Source organism: Botryllus schlosseri, chromosome 2 (assembly GCF_051294905.1).
Source record: "Botryllus schlosseri isolate E-star chromosome 2, Bs_hap1, whole genome shotgun sequence".
Taxonomy (NCBI): domain Eukaryota; kingdom Metazoa; phylum Chordata; class Ascidiacea; order Stolidobranchia; family Styelidae; genus Botryllus; species Botryllus schlosseri.
The window spans coordinates 15,676,711-15,697,826 of NC_137237.1; the positions used below are offsets into that span (position 1 = coordinate 15,676,711).

General features: G+C 40.3%; 1 protein-coding gene across 3 annotated transcripts; it reads left to right on the forward strand.

Annotated features, from left to right (window-relative positions):
- Positions 1-10,612: 10,612 nt before the first annotated feature.
- Positions 10,613-19,913, forward strand: LOC145433814 (uncharacterized). 3 transcript variants are annotated; one of them, XM_080311069.1, is made up of 7 exons: positions 10,613-11,045; positions 11,169-11,243; positions 13,274-13,432; positions 13,827-13,862; positions 13,992-14,036; positions 14,155-14,181; positions 18,377-19,913. In XM_080311069.1, the coding sequence occupies exons 1-7, from the start codon at positions 10,919-10,921 to the stop codon at positions 18,460-18,462; spliced, it is 555 nt and encodes a 184-aa protein (XP_080167195.1). In that variant the 5' UTR covers positions 10,613-10,918; the 3' UTR covers positions 18,463-19,913. The 3 variants fall into 3 exon arrangements, with proteins under 3 accessions (XP_080167195.1, XP_080167196.1, XP_080167197.1); XM_080311070.1 differs by having other exon boundaries at positions 13,992-14,027; XM_080311071.1 differs by lacking the exon at positions 18,377-19,913 and adding an exon at positions 18,017-18,364 and having other exon boundaries at positions 13,992-14,027.
- Positions 19,914-21,116: the final 1,203 nt, after the last annotated feature.

Below are 21,116 nucleotides of genomic sequence, written 5' to 3' on the forward strand. Positions count from 1 at the left end.
AAACAGTGATTTACTCTCTCCTATTCATAAAATTACCGAGCAACCGGGGCAACATAGCCTAGTCGCCCTCAAGGTGTGATGTAACAATCGTATCTATATCTGAACTCGGTAACCGTCATATGCGTGCCGTTTAGTCGACCTTTGCTGGTATAGGTCGATTTTGATGGTGTTTCACACCATGATAATTCTTGAAACTTGGTATGTCATGTCGTGATGGTGGCATTTAACACTGTCCCAAGTTACAGGGTTTCTACTTAAAGTTTAGGGTAGTAATTCCGTTTCCGAAGTTGAGTGTGTGCTGACCATCATGTATCGCAAACAGATTTTACTCAAAAGCCGGTATTGGTATACATTGATTTTGACGATGTTCCATACCGAGATCGGTCGCATGACATTTGGTACGGTAAGTCTTAATGTTAGTATCGAACGCTGTATACCAAGTTTCAAGTTTGTCACTGTACTGTGTTTGTGGTAATTTCGTTTCCTAAGTCGAGTGAGAGCTGACTCGTCATTTATCGCAAACATATTTTACGTAAAGCCGGTATTGGTCTCCATTGATTTTAACGATGCTCCTTACCTAGATCCGTCATGAGCTTTTGCATGGTATGTCTTGATTTTAGTATCGAACGCTGTACCTGGTCTCAAGGTTGGCACTCAATGATTAGGGCAGCAATTTCGTTATCAAGGTCGAGTATGGTAGAGATGTGCGCTGATCTGACACTTAGCCCACCTAACGCATTGCGGATTTCACGCAAAAGCCGGTGTATCTGTGTTAACGCTAACTGTGTTCCATACTGAGATAGGTGATGAGATGATGATATCATGAAACAGTTTACTAACATCCTCGGTTTGCATTCAAATATTTACTTTTATTTTATATTCTCCAATGTCAATTTCACCGTGAAATTGTGGCCTTCAGGCCATTTGCTTACAATTACAACCCCTGTCAAGCGCGATAGCTGTTTCGTTCTCGATGGCGGCTAAGAGCTGATCGCTTGATCAGCCTATTCCTCAATAAATTTTACGCAAAATTCGGTGTTGGTCTGTTCGTATTAATTTTGACAGTGTACCATACCGAAAACGGTCATGAGGCTATTTCTCGATGATTTCATGTAACAGTGTACCAAGTTTTCGGCTTTCATCCACGTATTTATTCGGTAATATATTTTCCCAAGGCGATTTTGCAGCAGACATATAGACACTATAGAGCAGGGGTTCTCAACCCGCGGCCCGCGGGCCGCATGCGGCCCGCAGACGATTGTTTTGCGGCCCGCGACATCTTTCATTATGAACGCAATTACTACTGGTACAGTATTGTTATGGAAGACCGATGTGCCATATTTGTCGAAGAACAGTTGTTGTAACGAAGCGTAAAAGCTTAATGATTCCAGCTCCTTCTGGAGTTAAACATATCGCCCGATGTTAAAGAAAACGTTGTTATAGTTGGGTGTCAAGCCCAGCAATCCACATTTCGAGACATTGTTAAAGTTGCCGACGACGTTATAGACGCATTGTTCAAAATTGCTTGGAATATTGCTAAAACCATGAATAGGCTAGAGAAGATGTGACTTCAATAAAACTTTAAGGTATACTGTGCGTAAATTCGCTGTTTCCGGAATTTAACAGCAAGACCAACATCGCCTGACCAATTTCGAAGCTATATACAGTTGTCTGGATCAACCGTCACCAGAAGATTAACAGCAATGTCAGTCGATTTTTATCGCATGTTCTTGAACACGTTCCCACGTAGACTACTTTAGTCTGACATTGGACGAATCCACCTACTTGACACACATTGCAGAGCTAATTATTCAGGTGCATTTTATTACACTGGACATATTTCCGGAGGAAATGCTGACTAGGCAAAGTTGGGAAGGGGACCAGTGAAAAATATCAACTTGACAAAGCTGACTTTTGTAATTATTGATGCAGCGCTCCGGCCATGTAAGAAAATGAGAAGGGCTGATTGGTTTGCTCAGAAATTAGCCAGAGCTCTTGACTTCTTTTCATATCACTGAGAGCTCAAAGTGATAATGGCCTCTGTAACGAAGAAGTAGCCGTAATTTTATATTTGCTCGCTCACGCATTGAAACAGAGAGTTCGGTTTTCTGGTGGAAGGGCTTGGAGGTGCATACACCAATTTGGCAACGAAAGCAATGCATGTTCCATGAAGTGGCTTACTTGCACCGCTAGAAGAAAGATATTCTCACACACACAAGAAAAACAGCAACTGCAAACTTACGAACGCTGTCCATTAATGCAACAGAATGCATAGAAATGTACGGAATACCCGTATAAGACTAGTAAATAGGCTAGACTACCCTAAAATTATTAGTAGCCCATAAAATACATGGTGATAATGTGCTGCGGCCCACAGAGTCTTTTGCTGTTAAAATGCGGCCCGTTATACGAGAGAAGTTGAGAACCCCTGCTATAGAGTATAGACCGTAAGCCGTATGTGTCGTGTGACAGTCTCCAGCCTCAAGGCCAAAATCTCCTATGCTGTACCGGGACCGAATTTCCGAGGCCGCTATCCGTAGTTCTTCAGAATTATGTTTTGGATTCAATATGACATGTCCAATCTATGAGATAACAATTGCGTATGTGTCCGAACTCGTTGACCTTTCCAGTTAGGCTTACGCAATCTCTCGAGTTATAGTCATTTCCATTGCTGCAGATAATTAGTCAGGTATAGTGCGAACATGAACCGTGTCGAATCTTTGTTCCGTACGCCGTTTACGCAGTTACCACACTTCAAGTCACAGCTCACCGGCAGACCTCTCGCGGCACATACGTTAAAATCACTGTTGTCGGGAAGTTCGTGTTACCGTAGTCCGTACCACCAAGTTACTTGTTTACGTTGGAAAACGCCATTGTGACGTCATCTTGATAAAAAGTCGCTTGCAGCCCTTGCCCCACCACCCGATATTGTCACGAGCCGCCACTGCCATTGGATATAGTTTATATTTTTCACCTATTCAACTGGGTTTATTACTCGGCGGACTCAAGACGCAGCTAACTACACTTCAAATGGGCCACATAATACCAATGGGAAATTGCTACCTAAGTGTTTGAGGTTTATCCAGACTCCTCCTGGCCATCTCATCGATGGAAACGGTGTCTTATAAAAACCTATAGAAGTGGGCCGTGGAAGCTTCGGAGGAATAAAATTAAAGAAAATGGGCCTGGTGTAAATGACCATATCAGTATTCGACAAACTCCATGAATACCAGAAATAACGACCAAAACCATTGGGCAATGGTATGGAAAATATACCAAGCCACCGTACCGAGGTATCGACCAGTAATGGGGTAATTAGTTTGTCAATGTAAGCGATTGCGATTACTATTACTTCTGAATCACGCGATTACGAGTATGATTACAGCAAAATATCGAAGTAAGTAGTCGATTGTGATTACGACTACGTTGAAAAGTGATCACGATTACTCACGATTACATTTATTGTCCATTTTAGAGCTTGACCCTTGATCACATGTTGGAAGACAATAATACGACTGCATTGTCAAGCACTCGTATAACAAAAAAATTTTCATTTTAAACGTGACATCATTTGCCGTACTTTAGAGCTGACGATTTCTCGCCCTGGGCAATTTTATCATTTTAGCTAAAACCCACGCTAACATGGTGTATCAACGGTTCGCTACAGCGGAAGATTTATATGTTGAGTAAAGAATTGCGAAATGAAGATTGGTGGAAGTAGGGCCATATCAGAAAAAAAAATTGAGTGAACATAAACTTGTGCCATAATTAATAATGCTTATCGTATAGTTGAGCAATGAACACTGAACAGCCTATTGCCTATAATCAGGGTTGTCATCGACATTCACCTAAAAATAAGGACAGTCGAAAAGTTAGATTAGTATTAAAAGCGTTATTGTACATACGTGATATTAATACGAGCCGTGGCATATCGTATTCCATACTTGATATTATAGTAATGAGCCAGCACACACACCACGTCAAGGTTTGAGCCGGGCGCTGCTGGACTAGGTCATAACTATTATTGCATGGGTGCAAGGATTGACTACATCAAAACTAAGTAGCCTACTTCTACCACATGCAGAGACTGGATGATTATCTTTTCTAACAAATGCATTAGCTGATTGACCATAGAGGGGGGCGTCGACCAGGGGGTCCTGGGCAACCGCCCACCTGGCCGACCCCAACAGCCACCACTGGCTTCACTACTTTTTAACTCAAGTGTCGACTGCAGTGCGCCCTTATTCAGTACGCAATAAAAGCTGCCTTTCCCACAGCTTATTCTGCTGTAGACTAACAGTAGAAACCTGGTAATGGTGTTTACTGCTAAAATGACGTCCGCTGCGATAGATTGGTACATCCGAAACTGCTATACCACTCACTGTCCTAGCTATGTTACCACTACGAAGTCAAATCCTACGGTGCGTACGCCACGGAAGTTCCTTTCATTTATGATGTCATAAAATCTCGACGCAAAAGCATAATTTTAGAATATTATGCAACACAGAAACCAGAGGGAGATGATCGAAGTTCTGTAGTTGTTGAAAATAAGACAAAAGAAGGACGCAATTAGAAAATAAGGACATTTCTTAGAAATAAGGACAGTTGAGTTTTATAAGACGTGGCCCTTCAAAGTAAGGATAAATCTTAGAAATAAGGACGGTATGGCAACCCTGCCTATAATTCATTTGTTGCGGAACTTGCGAATGGTCAGACTTGCACATGCACACACTACTGGATTTTGAAAATGAGTAACTAGAAGTAGAGCAAAAACTAAAACTAACGACCTTTAAAACTTCGCAACTAACTAACTAACGCACAACTACCTAATAACTGATAATACGATTCACGGAATTTCGAATCAGCCAAGAAGTAATCGATTGGATATACAATCGCTATTTCAAAAGGGCAGGCTTTCAAGTTTGAAATGGAAGGGGTTTTGAGTTCGAACCCCTTCCTACGCCACTGTCAGTATAATTGAAGAGCTTCTTGGAGGTACAGACCTTCAATATGCAATTGAATAGTATATTCATATTGAAATGAACCCGAATATTTTCGGCTGACACTCGTCAGGGGTAATCGTCAGCAGCTAGTAGAGAATTGGGAAGAACATTGTATATCAACAATCGTATCACAAAATATGACGTAACCAGCATGAAATTTCAAATGAGTGATCGTTCAATGTATTATTTTTAGGTGGTACACGAACTCCTTTTGTTGACAGAGTTTTGGTTGGTGTATTTTGATAAAAGTCGACTCTAAGGCACACAAATGAAAGTGTGAACGGCCCCTCCCAACGACGCGAAATCTGTCGTCTCGATAATTATTCTCACAAATCGGATTATCTAACAAATGTTTGCCGATGGCAGAATTATCGGAATATCTGTTAGATAATCCGATTTGTGCGAATAATTATCGAGACGACAGTTCACACTGTAACGACAAAGTTACCGTGATTTTATACTTGCTCGCTCACGCATTGGAACGGAGTGTTCCGTTCTCTGGTGGAAGGATTGGGGGAGGGGGTGCATCTGTCGACTTGGCATTACATGCTATGTACGCCCCATGAAGGGATTTACTTGCGCTGTTGGAAGATACATATTATCACGAAAAAAACAACAACTGATAACTTACGAACACTGTCTGGTATTTCTTTAGAATGCATAAAAATGTACTAAATGCCCGTATACGACTGTACTTGTACAGTGTACATTAGCCCAAATTTAATAATCGCACACAGATACATGGTAATAATGTTCTGCGGCCCGCAGCGTCTTTTACTGTTCACACGCGGCCCGATATACATGAGAAGCTGAGAACGCCTGGTCTAGTGTTTATTTATAACCTGACACTGGGCATTGCGGTGGTACTTTCAATCATACTGCATGCTGAAATCTTTATTTACTCCCTATATGGTCAGTATGGATAATTCGATACGCAGTGACGAGCGCAAAGGTAGTACTTGTGAATGATAACAGCGGAGTTTGAAAACCAGGGTTGTAATGACTCGAGTCACGTTTTTCAGATGACTCGACTTGACTCGAGTCATTTTCTCAAAATACGAAAATGACTCGACTCGACTCGAGTCAATTTGAGTATTGACTCGACTTGGACTCGAGTCATTGTGCATGACTCGAACCAAGTCAAATGACTCGAGACTCAGACGGCCAAGACCGACGTTTCATTATAATTTCGAGGAATAGTACAGTAATCACACTATGGGGATTTCGTCTATTGGTACTGGTACTTGAAAACACGTCCAGAAACTGCTAAAAATGACGAAAATTAGTATATTATAAATGCGAACCATTCGATATCACCAAACGGAGTTATAAAACGTGGATTTAACAAGCCTTTAACTGTAAACTGGGAAGTCAACATAATGACTTGGACTTGACTCGAGTCATAATACCATGACTCGGACTCGAGCCTCTGCTCGGTGACTTGGACTCGGACTTGACTCGGTGGTGAATTGAAAATGACTTGACTCGACTTGACTCGAGTCAAAACTATAAAACTGAGATTGACTTGTGACTCGGAGCCTTGTGACTTGGTTACAACCCTGTTGAAAACCCAACGTTTCTGCTATATATAACCTGATATAAAATCGCACTATTTCTTGTTCTCGAATGTTCAGTCTATGTCTTAGTCCTTGTGCAAGTAAAAAGTAACCATTCGTTTACGACGAATTCGATTAGATATGAAATAATCGATCGCTATTACGATAACTTGAAAATGCTGTCATCAAGGGAATCGATTGCGATTACTAATCGCGATCACCCCACGTCTGGTATCGACCTTCTGATCCATGATTATTCCCGTTGACCCGCGAATAATTTGTTGCATTGCTGCTTTCGTGGTGGTATGCATAGTGACGCAACAGACTCGTCGATCGGTTGATTCTCAAATCGCGACAGGTATACCGAAGTTCTTGTGTCTGATGACATGAGAATCGACTGATGGTATAAGTATACGGAATTATAGAGCAAGATAGATAACATGATTAGTTTTAGTCAACAACCGTTAGCTTCAAAATCCCTGGATTCCAAGATAATCGGAAGAAAGTTGCTCTTTCCGATTTATCAGCACATTAATACAGTTTAGTTGATAATCTCGTAGACTCGCCTAACACCCGCCACGGTTTTAACGAGTCCGCGAACGTGGGTGACCACCACTGCCTTAAAAATTAAACCCCAAATCCTTACTATATTTTTTCGTATAATGTCATAATTTGCAGTGTTCTACTGAAAGCAGTTATTTAAAATCATCCTTCATCTCTCACTGGTCAGCCTATATTTGGGAGCCATCGAGAAAAGCCAACCGTCGTTATCGATATTCCTTCAGGCATTGGTGTTTGTCAGTGTTATAGATATCTTTAAGAATCAGCATAGCGTATTACCACGCCCTCATTTTCATTGACTAAATTAAGGGAATTGATAAGACTACTTTAGCACTGCCCGGATTATTTTCATGTACATCGATGCATATCAAGTCGGAAAATAATGACACGGAAATTATCCTTTCCTGTATCGTAATATCCCGTATAGCTTGTTTACATTAGTTTTCACCGTTCATTCCAGACCATTCTCCCATCGTCAGACACTTCTTTGGACCTGATTTTTACCACGTCCAGTCAGCCATTTGATTTCACCGATGCATATCAGACGTCATATCGACAACAACGCATGCTGAGTATTTGGGATTGACGCTGACATACAGACAAGGTGGGTGTCTGATTGAAAGACGATACTGCGATTCGATTCGACATCTTCCTATCTCTTCATTGTATCGCAATTTTGTGGTGCTTTGAAATGAAGAAAATAACAATAAAACTAACCAATACCGGAGAATTTGGTGATGAAAAATGAGTTTGCCGGTATTGCGCATGTTGGTATACAATCCAACTTATCAATTAGTTTTTCATCACTCAAATATTACAAATGGCGGTTACAAGATAAACCAAATATTCAACAGACTAAGGGGTAACACAATGGTCAGTTAACATGCTAGCCCAGCTAACGTCTCAAAATTGAGTTCTAATTGGGTACATATAGAGGTAAGCAACCTGGACTAAGTGTATGATCGATTGTTTAAGGACAACTGTGTTAAGAATATAGAATGGAGAATATATTGCTACAATTTTGAATAAACGACCACTTTAGCGACAGTGGCTGGGCTGCATATGGAAAATAATCTTCTCTCCTATAGGCAGGGTTGCCATACCGTCCTTATTTCTAAGATTTGTCCTTATTTTGAAGTACCACGTCTTAGAAAACTCAACTGTCCTTATTTCTAAGAAATGTCCTTATTTTCGACTTGCGTCCTTATTTTGTCTTATTTTCAACCACTACAGAACTTTTATCGTTTTCCTCTGGTATTTGTGTTACATAATATTCATAAATTATGCTTTTGCGTCGATATTCTATGACATCATAAAGGAAAGGAACTCTCGTGACGTTCACACCATAAAATTTGACTTCTAAGTGGTGAGATAGCTCGGACAGTTCCCGTGCGTGGTTTCGTCTGTACCAAGCTACCATGGCGGACGTCATTTTAGCAGTAAACAGCAGTACTAGGTTCCTGCTGTTTGGTCTACAGCAGAATAAGCTCAAGCTGTGGGGAAGGCAGCATTTATTGCGTAGTGAAAAAAGGAGCAGTGCAGTCGACACATTGGTTAAAAAGTAGTAAAGCTATTATTCATTGATAAATTTTTCTAAATTATATTGCACTTGCGCATATAGTTTTAGCTAATAATAGGGCTAAATCTATTTAGTTAAAATGAGCAGGCGTAAAAACGTTTTTCGTGACGATTATGAGAGAGAATTCACAGGTATCTAACGAAGTTTGAAGGGCGAGTGTTTCGCACATAGCAATTTCTGCAATTGTGACATTAACCTGTAGGCCATAGGAAAGACCGCTATTTCTACTCACATTGATACCCCAAAACACAAGAAGTGTGTCGTAATGATTAATTGGAGCCAGTCGATGAATAAATTTTCCACAAGTTGATCAGCACCAACGACCACAGACGACATGGCAGCTGCTGCAGATGGTACCTGGGTATTCCATACCGTCAAACACCAGCAATCACTCCTCACCAACGATTGCACATCGCAATTGTTCAAAGCAATATTCCCCGATTCCAACATCGCAAATATGTTTTATTCGGCCAGGACCAAGACTACAAGCATTGTTACTCGAGTTCTTGCTCCATACCCTCAAAAACGATTTTTCTAAACATGGTGTGTGGCCTTTTTCCATCTTGGTTGACGCCTCTAATCACAACGAGGTGGAGAAGTTTGGTTTATCACCCTATGGGCGGGGTCAAGTTCAACGTTTTTTTGGGAAGGGGGGCTGACGAAGTGCTGTTTCGGCCCTGAGTAAAGGTAAATCTAGACCTGAGCTCTCGTGAGATCCACGAAGCACTTTCTAATAACAAGGAGTTGCTGGAGCAGACTGTTTCTGGCGAAAAGTGTGGAATGTAATATGCCACGGCTTGTATAAATACAAAGTATGTTCAAAAACGTTTTTTCACGCTAATCTAATTTTTAGACTGTCCTTATTTTTGGGTCTATATCGATGGCAACCCTGCCTATAGGTATATCACTTGCAACCGGTTGGCAATTATTCGTAGCGATGTCCATTAACGGACACCCGTTACTCTTCGTTCCACGTAGATTGTGTACAGCAATGCGTCTAGTTGGAGCTAAGTGGTAATCCCTTTGATTAACATTACATCGTCACATTAGTCCGAAAATAGGCAGTGCCTCGAAAATTGTAAATCCCGAAGTCCCGGGATAACAAAGCGACAAACTTATACCCTAACAGGTTAAAGTCCAACAAGACAATAGGGAAATGGTATATTATTGCATTAACTATCTCACGGTATCATTGGGCATTGTAAATGGCACCGATGATGTGCGGTTTCCAAGTCAGGAACCAGTTGTATGGAATATACGGTGTAACACAGGAATGATGTAGAAAACTGACATTCTCCCAGTCAAGTCCAAACCAAAGATGGACGGAATTTGAGCGATTCAGACCTGAATTAGTACGTTACTACTATTTTTCTTGCTTCACGTTTCTGATGATTAGAGGTTATCCGGTAGCTGGAAGGGTCCGTGGACTGGACATACTGGAGATATGAGCATGCGACATTATAACATGCGATACCTCGGCATGTGACAATTGGTCATGCAGCACATGAGCATGTGGGATAAATTACGGGTTAATGATGGGTTTAGGGTTGAGTTAGGGTAAGACTTGGGGTTAGGATTTATATAGAGGTCAATTTCAGGGTTATGTTTCGGGTTAGGGTTAATTTTAGGGTTATAAAGTAACAAGCATAGAAGTGACGGAAGATAAAGTGTCCCATGCTCCGCTGTCGTTTTCCATTTTGTCGCATGCTCATATGTCGGGCAACCAAATGGAAGTAGCGTATTTACGAATGCATGTTATTAATAGGTTCATGCGCAAGACCTCTTACCGCTACAACGACCAACAAAAGACCAGCCAAACCCGAACGTTACGCGTCATGACAGGCTCGTTTGTATGTTGACACCACTCCTTTAGTTAATTTTAGATCATATTTAAATGGTACACATGATGATGTATCTAGACAGGTGCGACTATAGGCTGGCGGCTCTACAGAATTCACTGCTATCATAAGCAAAAAGTTCCGTATTGCAACCGTTACGAAATATAAGATACCGGTATAGTTTTTAGTTTGCGAAGTGGTGGAATTGTCTATAGATAATGTTAGAAGACATTAAAATTTGACAATGGAAATATTGCCGCAATTCCTAAAGTGGATGAATTGTTGGGCTAGTCAATTAATCTGAATCAATGAATAACAAACACTTGATTTCATTGAGTAAACTAATGGAGATTTCTTTCGAATATATAGGCTGCTAGTAAAATGAGTCGATTTATATATTTGTATTGTTTTGTCCTCTTACTGATTCTGGTGCAGGAAAGGTCATGCCAAACGTTCTGTACTAACGCCGACTGCCTATATTATGTACTTTTTGAAGATGAAACGTCAAGTAAGATCAAAGTTAATGGATGTATGAAAGATAATTAGCTATTGAAACTTTAGCCTTCCAGTTTCCAGTTCTTCACTGCAACGCTTGCTCGTTACCAGTATTAATTCATTGCTTTATCCACAGAGATCGTAAGAGGTTACCCCACCGTCGCAGATGTTGAAGAAGGTATTAAATCTGGTAAAAGCCTGAATTTTAACGGTAAGATTAAAATTCTAGAATACAGGACTATGAAAAACTTGATAGTTCACCCCATAATTTCTCCTCTCAATACAGACTGAACAGCGCTTAGTAGCCTACATTACGGATGAGATTATCTATAGTTATGACTTGAAACATAAGAGTGAGATGCCAATTATTGTTACAAATTATTGCTGTGAAACAATCATTATGTTGCAATGATATATCGATACGAAAATCTATGTGAAAACCCGAACAACGTTTTCAGTAGTCACTCTACGGAATTAGAAGATATCTTTCCAATCCCAGAATGAATCGTAAATCATCATTTATGTATTTTCCTCATGTTTCAAATACTGAAATTACTCTTACTACATTGTCCGTGACACCATAGGGAAGTGGTTTTAAAACGCAGTGCCGCACTAAGAATGAGATGATATGGATTGCCGTCGACATGTAGCATAGCATCTAGGGAGCTGGCGACTAATAACGAGTCATCACTAAAAACAACTCCAAGTTGTTATGACACTGTGATATGACAGTTTGAGCGAAGTTGATTACCGATTTTTACTCAACATGACCACAATATGATATGACTGGATTGATGACCATTAGGGATGGTGTGAACCTGAGGTTCTGTGTGTGAAACTCGAAAATTTAGATGTTCAGGTTCACAAACGAACCTTGGTGGTTACACACTCTGAACCTTTATCATATATTACAATTTTTCAAGTCACTCTATGACAGTGGTTCTCAACCTTTTTCAGTCACGCCCCCCTTTCTGATAGTGAAAAATTTCGCCCTCCCCTTATTGTTGTATCACAAAATCCAACGGGGATGCTAGCAACCCCAACAGATTGTTTGATGGCGTGGAAGGTTATGACTGTTGATGAGAGAATTCAAAAATATGAAAATCGTTCTATATATAAAGAAGCATGCGTGAATTGGAGGTAAATCGCGCAGAGCGCGAAAAATGTTTGTAGTTGACCGCTTCTTCGCGCCCCCCAGGTTGAGAACTACTGCTCTATGACATCTTTGGTTAAAATTCTTTGCATTTTAACTTCGGATCACTCTACGCGTGGCACAGGCAGAATAAAAAATTACCACTAAACGAGAATGCACTTTGCCAATCTAAAATATTTCTCTGGCTTCGTTACAAAAGTTTGCTCGAGATATTTAGCTTTCCGTTTGCGAATATGTAGTGATTCTCTGCTGGGAGGGGAGCTTGACCCGCAATCACACAGCATCACGAACTAAATACACAACCAATCAATGAAATTGATATCGCTGTCTGATGTAAAATATATACCCGGCGTACGGGGTCAATCTTGATTTCATATGTTTATTGTATAATGAAAACCAAATCCGTGCGATGGGGGTGTTGGCTACTGCTGTATAACTTGTTTGTTAATGAGGTAATATTGGTAGCAAATAGAAACCTGTTTTACACTCTGCTCAATATTAATGTAGCAATACTCAGACGCCGAATACATGGTCCGGTGTGGCTACCGTTAAATGCGTAAGCTTATATTCCCTTGAGTAAGCTTATATTCACTTGCAAGTCGTCGTCGAAATTGTTGGCAACGCGACGGAAGATATTGGTTTCATGGGATTATTATATCATTTGATTGGCCCAGTTAATACATTTGGCGACGTTTAAAACGTCAATATGAACTTCAGCATTGTGGCATTATGTGGCCCGAGTCGTCGCTAAGTGTCGTGTACGTACATTAACATTAAAAGGCTGTCCCCTCACTAAAATGTAGAGTTGGAATTAGCAATAGCAATAGCAATAGCATGGTGCAAAAGGTCTCACTTTCCGAGACATAGGCTAACCCTCCTCCACATACATACACATACATTCACCAGCTCGCACTCAGGATACTTAAAGTACTAGGGTACCTCGATCTATTTATTCCTTTCAAAGGATGTCAAAGAGGTTGATAACCACTGCTGTAGAGATTTACATTTATAAAAACCATGGTTCTTCTGCAAGCTGCGCCCTAATCGAATAAAGCAGAACAACATTTCGATGTCTCATATACTTTTAGCGATTGTCGGAAGCAAAGCGTGTACTACCTATCCCGTAAAAACATGCAGTGAACACGGAGAATGCACAGCGGGAAATAACGAAAGTCTTTATTACACGTGCGCATGCACTGAAAGTCATTACTTGGAGAATAAGAGTTATACTTCATATTCCTGCGAGAGTAAGTGATCCAACGTTTTGCATGGAATTAACTATCGGAAAAATATTTTGGCTATGCGACATTCCAACAATATACGGCATTCGATCTGGACCATCACATCATGTCTCAGAAAATGCAGGAAAACTGCAGATAACTCACTGGCCAGATTGGCCCGCATTTAGCTACAGAATACGATTTTACAGTGCAGCACGCATTTTTGCCGCGAGCACATGGATACAAAATGTAATGATTTCGGTGTCAATAAAAATTGAGCAGGTTGGTTAAATTGGTATCAAGTTGAAGATCAACGCTCAATAGCCGAATTCTGAAAAAATTGTAATGGTTACACCCATATATGTGTTAGGATGTCTGACATATGTCACAACATGCTTTAAATCTCAATATCGTTATTCAGATGTTACAGCATCACCGACAGAAGAAATGCTAACAGGTATGTGCGGTTATAGTAATCTTCATAGAACCCTAGTCATCTCATCGCAGTAGTATGCAAAATGTGTGTGAGTATGTGCGGGTATCGCATATGTCACAATATGTTTCAAATCTCAGTATCGTTATTCAGAGGTTACAGCATCACCGACTGAAGAAACGCCATCAGGTATGTGCGGTTATAGTTATCTTTATAGAACCCTAGTCATCTCATGCGAAATGTGTGTGAGTGTGTGCGGGTATCGTATATGTCAGAATATGCTTTAAATCTCAGTATCGTTATTCATATGTTACAGCATCACCGACTGAAGAAATGCCAACAGGTATGTGCGGTTATAGTAATCTTCATAACCATCTATCATAACTGGGGGGATTTTTTTTAGACCTATAAAAAGAAGATTTTAACCTAAAAAAAATCAAAATCTCGACATTTTTTTACCTGAAAAAACTTGATTTTTATCAAATTTTGCCCTCATGTATGCAAATCAGGTATTCCCGCAGATAATGTTAAAATTATTCGCTTATCTTCATTTCTGGTTTGGGCTGTCTGTCCTTACGAAGTAGTTTGGCATGAAAAAACTTTTTTGACTTAAAAACTGACAAATTTTTACATGAAAAAACTTAATTTTGACGAAATCTGGACCTATGAATAATTCCAGTAGTTACATCACGCATTATGGTGGAAATAATTCAAATTTGATGCAGTCCAACGGAAGATAATATAGGAGCCAATGCCCACGCAGTCTTGCATCAATTAGGATACTGCGGTACGTTGAGCATAGCACCATGTCAACCTATTTGCTTCATATGAACGTTTATGAGCAGGTAATGGGACGTCTTTAACGAACGACAGACCTATAAATTAGGCCACAAGCTGTAAAACAGGGGTCGGTAAATATTCGTATGCAGTGTGCCAAAATGTCAAAAAATGTCATATATTACCAACTGGCTCGCCAAACATTTTTATTTTGTCAATATTAGCGTCGAAATCAAGGAATCCCACCAACCGCTTATCTGGAGCTGGCTACGGCATCAGTTATGCCAGTGATTCTTACAGTATTGGTCGCGAAGAGTATAGATTTTGGTCACTGCCGCACTAGACCTGTCGCCTAACGTATACGTATACGTAATATTTGCACCATTTAATTTTAGTGGCGTAATGATCGATCTTCTGTGGTTGATTTGTTTGTTGTCAAGTCAACTGTGTTCGGTACCATCATAGTGTCCTACAATGGTGTGGACACAAGCAAATCTCACGGCTCACTGCGAATGGTCTACGTCACGCTTTCCATTTGGCCAAAGGCAATTTCACGGTAGTTTTTTACCGGCTTGCCGAGGGCGAAAATTAATAAAATTGGTATCAATCGAAAGATACCGCGGTACTGATTGCAAAACTATAAATTTTATTCTGCTCTTGGTCCTAGTGGTCCTAGAACCCCTCAAAATCAGTCTCGAATGTTGCATTGTAACGCAGTTTGTTATTGTGACGCAGCAATGCCGTCTGGGAGCAGGTGAGGAGCAGCGAAAACCGCAAGCGTATTGGCGATTGTTGAGCAAGCCCTTGAGCCTTCACACACTCGCTCTCATACGCACTTGCTCCTGAGCCTGGCCGTATTATTCCAGACGGCAGTGTTGCGTCACTATACCAAACTCCGCGGGTGCCAGGGTTGCCGAACCTCGCTGTAAAATGTTAAATCAGTGGTTCCTAACCTTGCCTCCAGCGCTGGCGATTTTGAAGGGGGCGGAAACGCTCAGGGGGCGAAATGGGGGCGCTGGGCTCAGGGGGCGATATGGGGGGCGCTGGGCTCAGGGGGCGATATGGAGGGCGCTGAAGCAAAATGGCTTCGAAGTAGATGATATAGTAGTATGACATATCCCTTATAGCTATTCAGAGCAAATTAACATTGCACAAAAATGTCAAATCCCGAAATTTTTGGTCGCGATGTGGGTTATTATAATTTCTGTAAAACGAATTGCGCGTACTTTTAGATCGCCAATTTCCCGTTCAGACACTGGATGCCGTCACAGTTGTTAGGGTTATTTCAAACATAATTTTTCTAATTAGATATATTATATCCTGCAGCGCACAGCGTTTTAAAATCGAACAAGGAGGCAGTATATTAGGCCTACTTTTGAGAGTGAGAGAGCCCCTTGTACATAAAATATGTTCCGAAGCCTTGTGCACAAAATGAATAACTAAATATACTTGTCTTTGAGGGAGTGTTGTGGTTCACAGCCTCAAGTGAACGTTATATATTATTAGTTGCTTTGCTTGGAATACATTCATGTTAAAATTAATAATTGGGTGCAATACTAAATTCAATGCGAGCATATATATGCATCCAATTCTCAGTTGACTTACTTGATCACACAAACCACTAAGACAAAATCCAATACCCTTAATTTCCCCATATTGTCAATCGCCGATGTGAATTTAGGATGGCTCGAACCACTAAGTATGAAACCGTACCCGACTGTTGGTATAACAACCTTGAGTTGACCCTGAATATATCCATACACAATTATTGTATGGTTTATTATAGTCGATTGGACCTCGAGCGCGATTAAAGCTTGAAATATTTCCAATACCAAAGTCCCGAAAAGACCGACTGAACTTTGACTTCTTACCAGGACCGAAACTGCTGCAACCCAAATCCCAAACCGGTGAGCTCGAAGGGTGCCCTAAATTATTTGGTGAATGAACATAAATTACACATCATGTTTTGACTACTCCCTCATGAAAAAATACGCATAATTATAGAAAATAGAAATAGGCATTTTTGCGTCGGCCATAACCACGCCATCATGCACGAAAACATATGAAGTTCGGACCAATATGGGACTCCGAGAAGTGTGTCAAAAAAAAGATCGTCAGCGAGAAAACCTTAGCCGAAAATGATTGCCCTTAGGTTGACCGTAAACTTTGATGTATATAAGTCTAATTGTCCAAAGTTTGCGTTTCAATATCTTTTGAATATATAGCGGTCAAGAGGTAACAAAATAACAACATGTAACGAAGTAATTGTACCAACGGGCACGCCCGAATGATCAATTATTAATTACATGGCCTTCATTTTCCAATATAACAGCTCACTCAGCGCTACTGGTAAATCTGATTACGTGGGCTGAGCGGATAAAAAGTTTATAACGACATATATATGCAATTACCACCTATTCATTTATGCATTATAGAAAATTTTGGCGTCTAGGGCGACCAGGCCGCCAAAACTTTGCTGACCATCGAACTCACGCGACGGGGTTCTTGGGGGTGAAGCCCTCAGAAGTTTGGTTCATCAGGTTATTGGTGTGCAAGGCAATCGTTTTTGAGCGGGCTGACGAAGTGCTGTTACGGCTAGGGATGGTGTGAACCTCTGAAAGGTTCAGGTTCGTGTGAACGCGAACCTTTTTGAAAGGTTCTGTGTGAACGCGAACGTGAACCTCATGACTAGGGCAATCGAATCATATATTAATCCCATAAAATCAATATCTTCCGTTGCTTCGCCAGCCATTTCGATGACGACTTGCAAGGGTGTTTATACTTGCTACCGATATTACCCCATTACCAATAAGTTATACAGCAACAAGCCAACAGCCAATCGCACTAATTTGGTTTTTATGATACTATAAACATATGAAATCAAGATTGACACCGTACGCCTGCTTGATTTTTTTACATCAGATAACGATATCAATCAATCCCATTGATTGGTTGAATAAGCATCATTAGCTTACTACATATATGTAGTGTATTTCGCTCTTGATGTTGTATGATAATGATTGCGGGTCAAGCTCGCAACTAAGGGTAATTAATATTCTCAAACGGAAAGTTGGATATTTCGAGCAAGCTTTTGTAACAAATCAAGTAAATCTTTGATATTGTCAAGGTGCATGCTCGTTTAATATTGATTTTTTTTATGCTGCGAGCGCTATGCATAGGGTGACCCGCAGTAAAAATGCAACAAATTTCTACCAAAGGTGTTATAAGGAAGTGAAAATTGTAATAAATGAATAAGGTTCACAGTACAGAACCTACCAAGGTTCGTTTGTGAACGTGAACCTCTAAATTACTAAGGTTCACACACAGAACGCGAACGTGAACCTCACGTTCACACCATCCCTAGTTACGGCCCTCCCTCTTACCCCTTGTCTTTATTACAGTCCTTACAATATGAGGTGGGGGTGCTGGAGCAGGATAATTTATGAAAGGGGGCGCTGGAGGAAAAAAGGTTAAGAACCACTATGTTAAATGATAAGTTCACCGACAGTGCAAACATCTACGATAGAAACTGACTGTGGGTTGCAAAAAATTTTTGACTTAGTAAACGCTAACGCTACAAATTTGACAAAATTTTGACTTCTTTGACATGTTTAAAAAAATCGCACTACTCATAACTATCACTGCTCTGAGTTATACTATACTTTGCTCATATTCTTGTCTTGAAGAATTCACTTGTTATTGAAAGAATGCAACCATGCGTTTGTGGCAATGTTCTTCTTACAATACATTATCACATTCAGGTACGAATCGAGCGACTTCATCAACACCATATGACGACATCGTCTATCTTGTCATGATCGCAATAATGCTTCTAATCTCATTATGACAAATAGTGAGGATGCATTTGGAAAGACGGAATTGACCGATTTTGAATGTTATCCTTACGCCATACTTTTAGTGAGATCAGAATGTTACATAATATTGATATTTCGGCACGATATTTGGTGTGTCGGTGTGTAACTTGTTTTATTTCTATATGTCGGGCAGCCAGTGATTAAAATATGCAATGTCACTGTGAATTAATGTTCGATGGGGGGTTTTCATACTACAATTTCCACTACATATTTATCCGTTGTTCATCTGTTGCACTACAAATGTTACTTGGGAACATGTATTCGTCACGCTTTCGGGGTATGTTGCGCAAATTACCATATGCTTGCACATTCATAGGCGGGCCTGTTTGGGAATGAATGCCTTGACAACGGATTTCTAGTCTCAGCGGATATCTTTTGATATCGGTAGAGATGTTCAAACGCAGAAGCTCTTCTATTGAGGAATTACCCAAACGAGTTTGTTTGCGTTAGCACCTGGAACATCCGAGTTCACTTTAAATGGGCTTATTGCTTTGGCATACGAATATTCTATAAATATCAACAGGATGCGCGCAGAACATAGTTCAGACTATTGCAAGTATCTATAATCCCCTGAAGTTGTTTTATTTCGCATTATGCCTATGCTGGTCATTGAAAATTTCCGAAAGATATATAAATACGAATGTCAAATGTCAATGAGTGCCGATTTCTCAGACGTCGAATCCTGCCTGCTCGGCTGAAATCTCCTTTTATTGTTTCTAATCAAACGTTGCACGTCGACCTTGCATTTAACTTAATACAACCGAGCAATCCAAATCGATGAATATTGCAGATTAAGATTTTGTTGATATAAAGTCGTAGATGTTTAAGCATGATTCACAATAGTGCCTGCTCGTCTGATGATCTATGGAAGAGTAAGTTCTAAGTAGAGATCCACAAAGACAATATATGTTGCAAGCGAACTTACAAGTGAAATAGTAATGAAACAATGAAATCGAATAAAGTCGGACAATTGGGATTGTTGATTAGAAAAAAGAAAAAGTAATACAAATAAAGGACAGTTGAATTGCAAACTGACTCCCTAATAACATGAGTCGTCAAAACATCAAATAAAGCAGTGCTTTCAACCTGTGTGACGGCTCGCACTTGTGTGAATGAAAAAAAAAAAATTGGGGCGGATTACAAGCGTGGTGCGAATGGTGCGAATGAAATTTCGGATGAGGGCGAATCAAAATTGTCCCTCTTTCGCACTTTTTCTGACGTGGAATCATTCAAATAAACTTGATAGGATTTTAAGTACAGTGAGTCCGAAACTTTTGTCGTTTCGACGCAATTCTAAAAAACTTGTTGATGGCTGCGCTTTTCTAGTTCACAAGTGAGGAACGCTCCCGGTGCGTTAATATTGTAAGTTCAAGAGAGTTTTTCCGCGCGAGCGGATTACGTCACTGCCTGAAAAAAAAAAGAAGTAGAGGAGTCGGTATAAGTTGATTGGAAATATCCGCTGTTTACGGACCTTGTAGGTCAGAGGTCTCAAACACGCAGCCCGCCAGATCATTCTGTGCGGCCCGCGAAGACATTTTAGATTTTCTAGTATTTAATAATATATAAGTGACAGATAAGTCAGATATATATCTTTTTAGGTTTAAAAGTTAGAATTCCTTCTCAAATTGCTCCGAGAGCCTGAAACTATTCATCAAACTTCATCATCACATCAATTGCAAACGCTACCATGCTGTAAAAAATTCACTATCTCGCCACATTTCCAATTCATGATGATAAAACCGGACCCTTAGATGATTCGTGACTGAAATTTGTAAGTTATTGTGACTTGGACGGGAACTTTCGTAGAATTACTCGGTCTCCGGCAGACTCGATGTCAAAATGAGAATGACTCAAGTGGACTCGGAACGCCGTAACTTGGTTACAAATATATGGACGCAACAAACTATTCACGTGTCATGGGGAATAGTTATAGATCAGAAGGTAGTAACTTGGTATTCCGCTATCTGAGCAACTCGTTATGGCAACAATTGCCAATCTGTTTGTTACATCTTGGGTCCCTATATCCATGTTATTAAGGCCACTTAAAGGTACTGAATACCGCAGTGGTACGCTCCAACGATGTGACGATGTTCGGCGTTCCGACATTTTTATTACTATGACACATTCATTATTATATTTATATTGTTGTTTATATGCCCCAATATTCCACGGTATTTGACCAAGGACAATCATGAGATTAATAGCCCAGTTATCAGGAGTGTACCCCACTCCAGGATTGGGCTACACTGCTCAACCCTAAATGCTGTGATATCAGATCAATATCTATTATCAATCTGTTAAATTCAAAATATTCATAGTAGCTTCAAAAACGCGATAGCTTTTATGATGACATCATGCATTTGTCCATCCGCATGGTATCTATATCTTATAATTATTATCTATCAAGTACAACGGCAATCCTATTCATATAGTTATAAACGTGATTATCTTTTTCGTGCCTGGTCCAAATTGCTATAAAAGTAAATCACATTTTTGCGATGTGTGTTGAATGTCAGTCTGTTAGGTCGGCTGCTTTTGAATAGGACAATTTCATCCCGTCAAATAAGGCCTACTTGGAAAGACATAGATTACCCTGCTGATGCTGCGGCCCACGGCGTCGTCAAAA